The 14323-nt window shown below is 52.4% G+C and overlaps 1 protein-coding gene across 38 annotated transcripts in view; it reads right to left on the bottom strand.

Moving 5' to 3' along the window:
• The window catches only part of nrxn1a (neurexin 1a), a 2579010-nt gene that overhangs the window by 99688 nt on the left and 2464999 nt on the right, over positions 1–14323 (bottom strand). For 2 of the 38 annotated variants that reach the window (XM_072508166.1, XM_072508175.1), the window contains exon 1: positions 10071–10226. The exons of the other annotated variants lie outside the window; for them this stretch is intronic. In XM_072508166.1, coding sequence (XP_072364267.1) covers positions 10071–10103 — 33 coding nt within the window. In that variant the 5' untranslated portion in view covers positions 10104–10226. Of the gene's footprint in view, positions 1–10070; positions 10227–14323 lie in introns of those variants that run through there. 38 annotated transcript variants of the gene reach the window in all.

The following is a 14323-nucleotide window of genomic DNA, read 5'->3' as shown; positions in this document are numbered from 1 at the left end:
ACCACTTGTCTTTTTGCTCCCCCCTCTTGAATGGCTTCCTGTACCACGGTGCAGTGGTCAGTCAACGCATCCTCCCTACAGCCCTCTTCCTCATCCACACAGGGAGCAAATACCTCATACCTGTTGGACAAGGTCAAGGGCTGAGGCTCCTCAACTCCTAAACTCAGGATCCCCCTACCTGCCTCCCTTGCAGTCACACCACTCTGTCCCTGACCACTGTCCGAATTAACGGAACTTATTCTACCGGGTGTGATTGCCTCCTGAAACAACGCATCCAGTTAATGTTCCCCCTCCCTGATGTGCCGCAGTGTGTGCAGCTCGGTCTCCAGCTCATCAATTCTGAGCCGAAGTTCCTCGAGCAGCCAACACTTGCTGCAGATGTGGTCACTGACGGTCTCAATGGGATCCACCAGCTCCATCATCATACAGCAACAGCACATCACCTGTCCAGCCATATTCAACTAGTTAATTAATTTAAATATTTTTTTAAGGATAAACCCGAACACCAACAAAAACACAGCCCTCTCTCGCCACTCACCCGAACTCAGTCACTCACCTAAATTCAGATGCACTCTCTTCCAATCAGCACTCCGTGACTAAAGGCACTCCTGCCACACCTTTTGTGCACTCACCTCTCCCAGCACTCCCAGCTCTCTCCTCCGGCGCTTTTTAAATCTCCCGGCTCTCTCCTCCGGCGCTGTTTTCACTGTCACGGCTCTCTCTGCTCCCGCGCTGTTTTCACTGTCCCGGCTCTCTCCTCCGGCGCTTTTTAAATCTCCCGGCTCTCTCCTCCGGCGCTGTTTCCGCTGTCCCGGCTCTCTCTGCTTCCGCGCTGTTTTCGCTGTCCCGGCTCTCTCCTCCCGCGCTTTTCAAATCTCCCGGCTCTCTCCTCTGGCGCTGTTTTCGCTGTCCCGGCTCTCTCTGCTCCCGCGCTGTTTTCGCTGTCCCGGCTCTCTCCTCCCGCGCTTTTTAAATCTCCCGGCTCTCTCCTCCGGCGCTGTTTTCGCTGTCACGGCTCTCTCTGCTCCCACGCTGTTTTCACTGTCCCGGCTCTCTCCTCCGGCGCTTTTTAAATCTCCCGGCTCTCTCCTCCGGCGCTGTTTCCGCTGTCCCGGCTCTCTCTGCTTCCGCGCTGTTTTCGCTGTCCCGGCTCTCTCCTCCCGCGCTTTTTAAATCTCCCGGCTCTCTCCTCTGGCGCTGTTTTCGCTGTCCCGGCTCTCTCTGCTCCCGCGCTGTTTTCGCTGTCCCGGCTCTCTCCTCCCGCGCTTTATAAATCTCCCGGCTCTCTCCTCCGGCGCTATTTTCGCTGTCCCGGCTCTCTCTGCTCCCGCGTTGTTTTCGCTGTCCCGGCTCTCTCCTCCCGCGCTTTCTAAATCTCCCGGCTCTCTCCTCTGGCGCTGTTTTCGCTGTCCCGGCTCTCTCTGCACCCGCGCTGCTTTCGCTGTCCCGGCTCTCTCCTCCCGCGCTTTTTAAATCTCCCGGCTCTCTCCTCCGGCGCTGTTTTCACTGTCCCGGCTCTCTCTGCACCCGCGCTGTTTTCGCTGTCCCGGCTCTCTGCTCCCGCGCTTTTTAAATCTCCCGGCTCTCTCCTCTGGTGTTGTTTTCGCTGTCCCGGCTCTCTCTGCACCCGCGCTGCTTTCGCTGTCCCGGCTCTCTCCTCCCGCGCTTTTTAAATCTCCCGGCTCTCTCCTCCGGCGCTGTTTTCGCTGTCCCGGCTCTCTCTGCACCCGCGCTGTTTTCGCTGTCCCGGCTCTCTCCTCCCGCGCTTTAAAAATCTCCCGGCTCTCTCCTCCGGCGCTGTTTTCACTGTCCCGGCTCTCTCTGCACCCGCGCTGTTTTCGCTGTCCCGGCTCTCTGCTCCCGCGCTTTTTAAATCTCCCGGCTCTCTCCTCTGGTGTTGTTTCCGCTGTCCTGGCTCTCTCTGCTCCCGCGTTGTTTTCGCTGTCCCGGCTCTCTCCTCCCGCGCTTTCTAAATCTCCCGGCTCTCTCCTCTGGTGCTGTTTTCGCTGTCCCGGCTCTCTCTGCACCCGCGCTGCTTTCGCTGTCCCGGCTCTCTCCTCCCGCGCTTTAAAAATCTCCCGGCTCTCTCCTCCGGCGCTGTTTTCGCTGTCCCGGCTCTCTCTGCACCCGCGCTGTTTTCGCTGTCCCGGCTCTCTCCTCCCGCGCTTTTAAAATCTCCCGGCTCTCTCCTCTGGCGCTGTTTTCGCTGTCCCGGCTCTCTCTGCTCCCGCGCTGTTTTCGCTGTCCCGGCTCTCTCCTCCCGCGCTTTATAAATCTCCCGGCTCTCTCCTCCGGCGCTGTTTTCGCTGTCCCGGCTCTCTCTGCACCCGCGCTGTTTTCGCTGTCCCGGCTCTCTCCTCCCGCGCTTTTAAAATCTCCCGGCTCTCTCCTCCGCCGCTGTTTTCGCTGTCCCGGCTCTCTCTGCTCCCGCGCTGTTTTCGCTGTCCCGGCTCTCGCCTCCCGCTCTTTTTAAATCTCCCGGCTCTCTCCTCTGGCGCTGTTTTCGCTGTCCCGGCTCTCTCTGCTCCCGCGCTGTTTTCGCTATCCCATTTAGTTTTCTCCAAGTCATCCAACAATCAATGACCAGACTGGCAACTTGTCCCTTCTTGCAGCACCTGAGTGGCCTTTTGAAAACACATTGGATTAGCAGGAATTCAGCTGCTGTCTGATTTAATTGCATAAGACTGAGGGCAATGGCAAACGAGTGGCCAGCTAATGGTCACGTCCATCTCGATGTGTACCTTTCTTGTATAACATATTCACTTGATTCTCCCCTCTTAATTTCAGTAAGGTACCATATTGTGGACTCAAGACTAAAGTCAAAGCATGTAGGATCAGAGGGCAAGTAGCAGAGTGGATAGCAAGTTGACTACAGAAAGCATGGATAACAGATTAAAGCCATATTGGAGAATACTTCGCTGTTCTTCAGTGCCTCTCACTGCGGAAACAGTGGAACTGATGACCTCATTTCATGGCGAACCCTGGGCAGGATTCTCCGTTGCCCGACGACGATATCGTAATTCGTGATCAGGCGGAGAATCCCTGTTTACGGATGCTCCGCCCCCTCCAAAATGGCATCATCGAGGAGTTCGCCACACGCCGTGTGGTCGGCCTCAATCCCCCAATGCTCCGCCACCAATGGGCCGAGCTCCTGACGGCGTGGAACACGTGTGCTCCCAGCTTTCGTGAAACCGGCGGGGCGGCTGCGGACTGTGTCCAGCGCTGCAACAGCCAGGGGGGAGCCGTGTCGCTGGCCGGGGGGGACTTCGGAGAGGGCTGGGGGGACTGGTGGGGTTCGCCCGGGGTAGTGAGGGTGTGTGCAGGGGGTCACTATCTAGCAGGCTGGGTCTGCGTGCGGCCGGCGCCATGTTGTACGGCACGACCGCTGCAGGTTGTCGCCGTGCGAATGCGCGGCCACGGACCCGGCAATTCACCAGCCGTTTATTTCATGAAGATAATGGGCGGGCTTCTCCCCTACCCGGCGGGGCGGGGGGTTCCGGCGTAATGGAGTGGCGGGAACCACTCCGGTGTCCGGCCACCCCAAAGGTGCGGAGAATGCCAAGCCCTCACCTTGAGGGGCTAGGCCTGCACCGGAGTGGTTTCCGCTCTGCCGGCTGGCGGGAAAGGCCTTTCATGCCCGCCAGCCGGCGCCAAAAGGTCTTCAACCGGGCGACGCATGCGCGGGAATGTCAGCGGCCGCTCACGGCATCCCCGCGCATGCGCAGGGGAGGGGGTCTCTTCCGCCTCACCCACAGTGAAGGCCATGGCGAAGGCGGAAGAAAAAGAGTGCCCCCACGGCACAGGCCTGGCCGCGGGTCGGTGGGCCCCGATCGCGGGCCAGGCCACCGTGGGGGCATCCCCCAGGGCCAGATCGCCCCGTGTCCCCCCACGACCCCGGAGCCTGCCCGCGCCATCTTGTCCCGCCGTTCAAAAGGAGGTTTAATCCACGCCGGTGGGCGAGGGTTGACAGCGGCGGGACTTCGGCCCATTGCAGGCCGGACAATCGCTGGGGGTGGGCCCGCCAGCCGGTGCGATTCCCACCGACCGGCACGGCGCGATTCACGCCCCCACCGAATCTCTGGTGGCGGAGAATTCGGAACACGGCGGGGGCGGGATTCACGCCAGCCCCCAGTGATTCTCCGACCCGGTGGGGAGTCGGAGAATCGCGCCCAATGTGTTTTACGTGGCACAGCTGCTAGCCCCTCACCAGTCAGAGGGTCGGTGCTGGGGACTCGTCCATTTTTTTTGTCGTAAAACTAGACACTTCCTCCGTACATAGCCTCAAAATCAGAGAATCCAGCCCCATGTGTTATAACATATTAGGCTGGATTCTCTGCTGCGCGACACAGGAGGCGAGAATCACGATTGGGTGGAGAATCTTACACAATTGAAACAATCCGTTTTGCGCCTGGCACCAATTCGGACACCATCCTCTAATCCCTCGCTGAAATCAAAGTTTGTGCCCCGTGTCGACGGGTCCATGCAAAACCGTCATTTGCATTAATTTGAATAAACTCAGGCAGAAGTCCCGTGGGCACGAATTGGTGCATATTTACAAGCAAGGCCTGGGTGCGATGGCTGTTGTGGGGGAGTGGGAGGTAAGAAAACTCATAAAAACTCTCTAACATTGCTTGCTGGGGACACCCGTCTGAGCTGGAGGGAGTAGCAAGGAATGACTTGGTGCCATGTCCGTGGACTCGCGATCAAGGTGGCCATTGCTCCAGTATGTGTTTTAAACACATGGTGCTACCTACAGGCCCTTGGCTGCTCAGTGTGTTCTGTAAATGTTCACAGAGCCTCGAGTCACCTGGGAGCCCACCCAGGTCATCTCTCTGGAAACCCTCAGACCACAGCTGACCCATCAATGGGATGGGCGTGGCCAAGTTCAATCAATGGCACACCAAGTGTTGGCACTTCTTCAGTACACTCACCAGATGCGCAGCCCCACTAGAGGAAGCATGGGAATAGCAGAGCTCACCCCAAACAAAGTAGACATGCACCGTGGCCTTTGGCACCCTCCCTGGTACACTGCCCTCTCAGGGCAGAGGCCTCACCAGTGACTCTTTCAGCTAGCCCATCCCTCAGGACAACAAGCTGTCTCCAAGCCTTGCTTGTACTCCACGCCTCTGCTCCCATCCCTCCTGCCCCCGGTCAGGTTGTCACAACTTGTGTGTTACACCTAGGACCCACATCAGAAGGCAGCTACGCTCCCAGCAGATGCACACTCTCTGCCTTAACCCCATCTGCAGGATCTGCCCACACACAAACCTTTAAGCATGGAGGCGATTGGTGACACACAGTGATCTTTTCCACCACAGGTGCCTTCCTGTTGGTAGGATAACACACGGCCCACCGAGTGAGGAAACCCACAGTAGACCCCACTGGGGAGACTGGATAGGGGCCGCTGAGCATATATCTGACATGGGTTGTGGCAGCCACAGGTACTCCTGTTGACAGGGACGGGGGGTGAGGATAGAGGCTCCCCACATCACAGTCTTGGTGCCACTCACTGATGGGGACAGGGATGGAGAGTGGACGGCAACATATCAAGGGGTCGGGTGAGGGTGGGGAAGGGGTGTCATGCGGGAGGTGTTGAGGGTGGCGCAGCAGTACAACTCAGGGTGTCTATGTAACCTGGTGGCCTTGCATGGGCAAATGAACCCTCATCTTGCTGATATTTCTTCTCTTTTCTGCCCTCCTGCAGAGAATAAATTTCGAAGTACAGCCAACCAAGCTTGCTATCTACCTGGGCACAGCTGCCGTTGTGGATGCATGGAAACTGCAGGAGCAGGGCCAGCCTCAGGGAAGATCCTGGACAAGAGGAGTCTGCAGCAGAAGAGCAGGGGCCAGTCGGTGAAGCTCAAAGGCGGGCCATTCAATACACTGAGGAGGAGGGGCTGGGGGACCCTCCCATGTTGCGTTCAGGCTGGGGGGAGGTCGGGGTTTTTTTCTGTTGACCTTGGAGATCGGTGCCCTGATCTCTCGCTACAACGGGGAGTTCTGGCGAGCAGAGCTCCCCGTTGTAAAAAACGGGGCCGTGTGCAACCTTGGCCCGCGTTCCCCATTTAGGCCCCTTATTCAACACTAGTAGCGTTGAATGGGGAGGGGTGTTGCGAGTGCCAGGAAACACACGGATAAACGAGATCGCTAGGGAACTTTGTTCCCTTTTGGGAAGATCATGGACGTTGTCTCTGAAACAGAGAATCCTAGCTTTCATGTCACCCCATGCTACAACACTTGCATAGAGGTCAGCACATCACCAAATTGCCACTCCCTGAATCCCATTGTTAAGAATTTATTAGGTGGTGCCACAGCAGTCAAGCTTGACTATTACTCTCTTGTCCACTTGTGTTAACATTAAAGGTTTTTGATGAGTAACTGTTGCTTAATGGCACTATGGACAACACCTTTCATCACTTCATTGACGATCAAGAGTAAACTGTAGGGGCTGTAATTGGCCGGATTGGCTTTGCTCTGCTTTTGTGGACAGGACAGACCTGGACAATTTTCCTCATTGCCGGGTAGATGCTAGTATTGTAGCTGTAATGGAATAGCTTAGAGCTAAAAGTAAAATAACATAATCCAAAGGGCATATGAGTCTAACTTACTACCCTTCCAATTGAACCGCCTCTTTCACCTCAGGACAAAGCTGTGGAAGCTGGCACGAGGGAGAAACAATGGCCATCTGTGTCAGAAACTGCAGGTGTTAATTTAACTCCATCAGCTACAGTTAAAATATACTTTCTCTTTAATTCTAGGGCAAAATCAGTACTCTATATCTTCTGTTATTCTTTCTTGTGAATGTTGTTGGCTCGGCCAACATTTATTACCTATCTCTTGAGAATTTCCCTTGAGAAGGTGGTGGTGAGCCATCTTCTTGAACAGCTGCAGTCCAGGTGGTGCAGGTACACCCCTGGTGCTGTTAGGAAGGTAGTTCCAGGATTTCGACCCAGGATTTTGTATCACAAGATAAAGAAATAAATCAGTGGTCTGTTTCAATCCCGACAGTCATGCCTTAGTTATTACAGATCTGGGGCGAAATTCTCCCCCAACGGCGGGATGTCCGCCGACTGGCGCCAAAGACGGCGCCAATCAGACAGGCATCGCGCCGGCCCAAAGGTGCGGAATGCACCGCATCTTTGGCGGCCTAGCCCCAACATTGAGGGGCTAGGCCGACGGCGGGGGGATTTCCGCCCCGCCAGCTGGCGGAAATGGCGTTTGTTGCCCCGCCAGCTGGCGCGGAAATGCGGCGCATGCGCGGGAGCGTCAGCGGCCGCTGTCAGTTTCCCGGCGCATGCGCGGGAGCGTCAGCGGCCGCTGTCAGTTTCCCGCGCATGCGCAGTGGGGAGAGTCTCTTCCGCCTCCGCCATGGTGGAGGCCGTAGCGGAGGCGGAAGGGAAAGAGTGCCCCCACGGCACAGGCCCGCCCGCGGATTGGTGGGCCCCGATCGCGGGCCAGGCCACCGTGGGGGCACCCCCCGGGGTCAGATCGCCCCGTGCCCCCCCCCCCCCAGGACCCCGGAGCCCGCCCACGCCATACTGGTCCCGCCGGTAAATACCAGGTTTGATTTACGTCGGCGGGACAGGCAATTCCTGGGCGGGACTTCGGCCCATCCAGGCCGGAGAATCCAGCGGGGGGTCCCGCCAACCGGCGCGGCCCGAATCCCGCCCCCGCCCAATCTCCGGTACCGGAGACTTCGGCGGGGGCGGGGGCGGGATTCACGGCGGCCAACGGCCATTCTCCGACCCGGCGGGGGGTCGGAGAATGACGCCCCAGATCTTAGTGACATTGGGCTGGATTTAATGTTAGCGACAAGGGTCCCATCCGCCAGTTGAAGAATCTGTGGGAAACCCATGTTGCTTCTGCGGGAAACCAACCAAACTACTTATTTTTGAATGTTTACCTGGCCAGTGTTGAATCTCCCCTGTGCTTTAGCATCCTTACGGCAACCCCAATCTATACCCTTCCCCCATCCTCCAACACCCCCTGAGACGTGCTGACTAAATAAGAGGCCGGCAGCTCTCCATTGCCTGCAGTACCACTGGGTGGTTGTTCCTGGTGATATTACAGGGACTTCGCCAGGGATCACTGTTGAATGCCTGGACATATGTGAGTGAGACACCTATGGGGATCATGGGGAGAGGTGTTGTGGAAAGTGGATGGAGGGGGGGGGCAGAGTAAGGGAAAGTAGGTGGCTTTCAGTGGTTCCCCCCTTTCCAATGTTGGGTCCATCATTTGGACACAGAGGGCCTGATAACGAGGGACCCTCCTAAGTAGGTCACTAGAAAACCTAACAGGGTTTGCTGGGTGAGCTTTGGGAGGCATGGGAAAGTTGTGTGTCTCCCATGCATTCCTTGGTCTACCACAAAATTCTAATGGACTCAGGGATAATAGGTGTCACTTGGTTCACTAATGTGCCTAATTGACATCCCACCATGAGCGGACAAGTTTCTTGCATCTCCCCTCCCCACCTCTTACTTAATCACCAGGAGGTTTTCCCACTCTTGAGAGACTGGCACGCTAATCTCTCCCCCAATAAATGGACCCGGCTGCCATGATTCCCACCACGACAGGTTTGATTAAATTTGACCCACGGGTCACATCAGATCAGCAGTGAACACCTGAGATATCACTTCATGGGTTTTTCCCACATTCTAACTTAGTTGAACATCAAAGCCCATTGCAGCAGTGAAATGTCTTCATACTCAGAAACCCAGACATTGCCTTTAAATTATCAAGTTGAACAGTCTCGCTTGGGTCCTTTTAGAAATGCCTGGCCACAGTAAAAGAGCAGTTGCCCTGGCAACAGAAAAGCACATTAAGGAGAATAACGACACAGCATCAATTCCCAGTGCAGAAAGAAAACCATCTTGCAATATTTTCAGACCCCTTTAGTATGAGTTTGTATTAAGCCTGAAATCAACTTATGAAACCCAAATAATATACATCTATTCACTGTTTGGATGTATTCATAAAGCACCAAAGAAGATAGCTACCCGTGTCAAAAATATTTTTAAAGACATCAATAGAATTTATAATCATGGAATATTTTGAAGCTCAAATGTTACCATTTTATTTGTCAATTAACACTCAATTATTATTATTGATTATTTTGCAATAGCTGGTCACATGCTTCTGAGTCCAGAAGAAAGCCTGCTTACTGCCTTTGTTGATGCAAAAAACCCCAATAGATAAATAATCCAGCTTGTCACCTGACATTCAAAATTCAAAGTTGCCACTCATGATTACTATAGCAGATCCAAAGATTGGCATTATCAGTCGATCAAAACGTCACACTGCAGTACATATTCAACACACTGCAGTAATTATAGTTTAAATGCGTGCATGATTACTACTCTGTTTTTCATGCATCAAGTCCAATTCGGGGAAAGCAAAATATAAACTAGTCGCTTATAGTTAACTTAAAGAACATCCCAAAAATCCCTAGCAATGAAATGTTATCAGCATTCACCTTTACATTTTTGTTTCACAAGCATAATCCTGTCGTTAAAAAGATACATGCACAACATGCCAGTTACTACCACACAATAATGCCGGTAATTTAATGGTGAGCCTGCATATGTCAAAGACACGCTTGCAAGCAACTCCATACAGACTACAGACTGCCACTTCCCTTCAACCAGTACATTTCTTTACCCCCTGTTAAGCTTTTATGTGCTTTATTGATGGGGATGAAGATGCTGCCCCTTGCACAACTAAACACCACAAAATTAAGAGGATTAATAAATTCATAACGGCAATAGGTGGGTTAATACAAGCTGCAGGCTTCTCATGCATGTACACAGCACTTCTTCCGACAACCAAGAAATGACTTTGTCTAAATTTCTGACATTCAGTCCCTTAACCACGCGAGGTATTGGCACTGTATCTGTCATCAGAACATGGTTGCCACTGTCTAAAAGATTAATGTAGGTCAGATTCACCTCCATGCATAACCTTTAGACAAACATGCCATGTTAATCTCTGCAATGCTCAAATGTGCAGCTGAGTAGCGTGCACATTGCAGTGGCAAGGTTGTGCTCTGCAATGACTGTGATGGAAAGAGCTACCTGAAAGGTTTCACAGTGCCATTTCATTTCCATGCTGCTCTGTCCTGTCTGGCTACCAAGTGACCGCTGCGCGCATAAAGCTTTCTTTAATTCTTAATGGAAATCCTTGAAAATTTAGTCCATCCTCTGAAATCAATACTTCTGACAGGAGAGCTCCCTGACTCAGTGGGAGATCAAAATGATAAATTGCCTCTGCATCAGCCTGGCCTATCAGTGCCCCGCACACAGATGGGCGAGGGGAAGACACAAAGCAGCTTCATCAGTCACGTGTCATCCAATGACCAATGTTTATCAGCGGCTGCTGTAGGAAGGATTGCAACAGTGTATTCTGCATATGAAATGTGTTGTACAGCACCACCAACTCCAATAAAACCCCCCCAAAAAACATTTGGAGTTCCGAACTCAGATGTCGGAAGGGGAAAAACCGATGTTCAGCATTGAAACAAGAAAGGCACAATTTACTCCGATATAATCGCTGGCAGAAAAGAATCTGAAGCCGAGCGAGTACAGTTAAAGCAAATGCAGCTCAGTAGGACTTGCGACTTTCCCATAGCTTCTTTCTAGCCTTAAATTATTGAAAAATGAAAATCTCAAGCCTAAGTTAGTCAGATAGACCAGAGTTATTGCTTTCGCAGCATCCTCTGAGATAGTGAACAGAATTGAACATATAAATTATTTAAAGGTGGAGGTACTAATATGGGAATTTGCTGCTCCAGAAACAAAACAGATAAATGGATCTGAGGCACACATTTTAAAATAATTTTATGCTGTGTCTTGCTATTCAAGCACATATGACCAAAATCACAGTGCATTCTATCGATAGGAACAATACACCAGCAGGAATACAGCCCATTTAGTCAAACTGCACATTTTATGTTGTTGATCATTTACTAAAAATAAAACCAGAAAAGCATGAAATCCATTCTATGGATTCTATGGGAACTGTTTCTGTGTTGCACAAATGCTGAAGCATTGCAGTTAGTCAGGCTTTGAATTCTTGCAGAAATGAAAGGGGCTCTAAAATACACGGTGGAGAAGATTCTCCGACCATGTTGCGCCTGCCGCATATCCCACTACTCCCAGAGAACAGCAGGAGAGCCTGTAAGCTGGATTTACACTGGGCGCTGGACGGAGCGCGATGCGCGGCACCAGATGTAATCTAGTTCATGCCCCCACTGGGTGTGAACCACATTAGCATATTTAAATAAGCATCTAAATATGCTCAGCCCGTTTCAATCCAGTCTTCCGGTTCCCAGGGTTCTTTGACCCTGCTGGCGCCGTGTGAGGCCAGCGGGAATCAATACGGGTATCCATTAATGGACACCATGGGACTGGATTCTCCGCCAGTTGCCATCAGTAGCAGAGTGCCCGATGTGGCAGAGAATCCAGTGTCAGCAAAAAAATGGGATTGGTACCCCGCACCAGTGGGAGGATGCAAATGGGTCAATTTGACCCATTTATATCCTATTAACCAAGGGCTGGTTTAGCACAGGGCTTTGAAAGCAGACCAAGGCAGGCCAGCAGCACAGTTCGATTCCCGTACCAGCCTCCCAGAATGTGGCGACTAGGGGCTTTTCACAGTAACTTCATTTGAAGCCTACTTGTGACAATAAGCAATTTTCATTTTTTCAATTTTTAAGAGGCTGGGCACCGGATTCTCAAAGTCCGCATGAATCTCCGATCCTCTGGGCTGGAATCCACGTGGGTGAGAATTGGTGCTTGTAGAGGTGGCACAGTGGTTAGCACTGCTGCCTCACGGCACCGAGGTCTCAGGTTCGATCCAGGCTCTGGGTCACTGTCCGTGTGAAGATCGCACATTCTCCCCGTTTTTGCGTGGGTTTCGCCCCCACAGCCCAAAGATGTGCAGGGTAGGTGGATTGGCCACGCTAAATTGCCCATTGATTGGAAAAAATGAATTGGGTATTCTAAATTTATTTTAATATAAAGAATTGGTGCAGCTTTTTCCCAGCATGGACCTGACGCAGTGGACCTCACAGTGGGACAAGGGGATGACTCTTTATGGGAGTTACCCCTAAAATCCATCATAGGGCCACCCTTCCCACCACAATGCCCACCCCACCCCCACAAAAGCTCCCCATCAACCCCCTGCCAGAGACCTCCCCATAAGAGAGACTCCCACCAGACATCTCCCCATAAGAGAGGCCCCCACCAGAGACCCCCCATTAGAGAGTCACGCACCAGAAACCACCCCATTACAGAGACTCCATCAGAAATCCCCCATACGAGAAAATCCTGCCTTGTGGTAAACCCTATTTGGAAGCCCCCCATTAGAGAGACCCCTGCCTGGAAGCCCCCATAAGAGAGACTCCTGCCTGGAACCCCCATTACAGAGACCCCTGTCTGGAAGCCCCCATTACAGAGACCTGGAAGATAAAGAGCCAGTTCAGACAGAGTACGTGAAAAATTCACTGCTTTATTTATTTATTCTTTTCCAATTAAGGGGCAATTTAGCATGGCCAATCCACCTACCCTGCACATCTTTGGGTGTGGGGTGAGACTCACGCAGACATGGGAAGAATGAGCAAACTCCACACGGACAGTGACCCGGCGCCAGGATCGACCCCGGGTCCTTGGTGCTGCCACCCCAAATCACCCTGCCACCCCAAATCATTGCTTCATAACTCACGTGTACAATATGCATGCTGCCTCAGGCAGAGGAAGTAGCACCTGTAAATTCTTAAAAGTGAAAACCACATCAGCTGGGCTTAAACCCCCTCAGACCTTTGAACTGCAATGTATTAATTCATATCTATGTGAGATTGATTTTATTAGCTATGATTGACAGCTTCCATACACAGCCAGCCATCTGGATCGTTTAATTTCACTTTCCTTCAGGCTTGAGTGGATTTTTAGTAGTCAGAACTGAAATTAACACAGTCTTCATAAACATATAGCTATGATTGACAGCTCTTAGACCACACCAAAGGCAGTTAAGTGTTTTCTGCAGAGAAAAAGGAAGTGAGAGCACTTAACTGTCTTTTATGTGGTTCAAGAGTTTTCAATCATAGCTAGATGTTTGTAAACATTGCGGTTAGTTTCACAACAAACTACTTGAAATCCACTCAAGCATAAAGAGAAATGGGATTAAACAAACCAGACAACAGGCTGTGTGTGGACGCTGTCAATCGCAGCCTATAAAATCAATTTCACATAGATATGAATGAAAGCATTGCAGATCACCAATGGGGTTTAAATCTAGTTGCCGTGGTTTTCTCTTTCGTGTAATTTACAGATTCAGCTTCCTCTACCAGGGCCAGCAGATGTTGCACAGGTGAGTTTTAAAGCAGGGATTGTTCTCACTGTCTCTGTCTGGCTTCCAGGCAGGGGTCTCTTTGATGGCGATCTCTGTTGGGAGTGTCTCTGGTGGGGAGGGGGTTGGATCACCCTTTCACTGTGGGGGTGGGTGACCCAGAAAGTCTCGTGGAATTATGTTGTGGGGGAAAGGAGGGAATCAGCTGCTGGACTTCACTATCGGGCCATCTGCTCAAAATGGCATCCAATAGCGGGATTTGCGACGGAATCCCTCACAATCATCACCATGCATAAATATTCATGACAAGGGACTGTAAATCACCTATTCGATTTGCATTCCCAGCACGAGCGCAAATCAATGGCGGCTCATCTCTGGTGGGAGAGCATAATTTCTCAAACACATGATGACCACGCCGGGACGCTCAGAGGCCATTGGATCCCCCAGGTGGTCAGGGACAGCGCATGGTACTTCACTGCCAGGGTGCCATGGGGGGCTGCCAGGGTGCCAAGGGACACTGTCAGGGTTTTAAGGCACACTGCCAAGGGTTGTGACTTAAAAGCGGGTGATTTTGGGGGGCGGGGCATGAAAGCAGGGGTTTGTTGGGGGGGATCAGGAAAGGGGGTCATGAAGGGGGATATTAAACGGAGGGCATTTGATGGCCTGATAGCACCGTGTCTCTCACCTGGGGGGATAGGTCCCGATGCTAGTGATCTATATGGGGGAGGTGAATACAATAGAAGCATAGGGGGCGGGATTCTCTGATCGCGTTTCCTGATGGCATCAACATGCCCTCAGGAGCGGTGATTCAGACCCCTGAAGGGGGCCAGCACGACACTGGAGCGACCCACGCTGCTCCAGCTGCCGATGCCGACGTCAGATGGGCGCCACGGGTCTGCGCAAGTGCACTGCGACCGGCGGCAATGTGCGCATGCGCAGTGGCTCCCTTCTCCACGCCGGCCCCGACGCAACATGGCGTAGG

The sequence above is a fragment of the Scyliorhinus torazame genome, chromosome 1 (genome assembly GCF_047496885.1).
Source record: "Scyliorhinus torazame isolate Kashiwa2021f chromosome 1, sScyTor2.1, whole genome shotgun sequence".
NCBI lineage: Eukaryota > Metazoa > Chordata > Chondrichthyes > Carcharhiniformes > Scyliorhinidae > Scyliorhinus > Scyliorhinus torazame.
The sequence above is the reverse complement of the archived record's forward strand: the minus strand, read 5'-3'. Positions and strand labels throughout refer to the sequence as shown.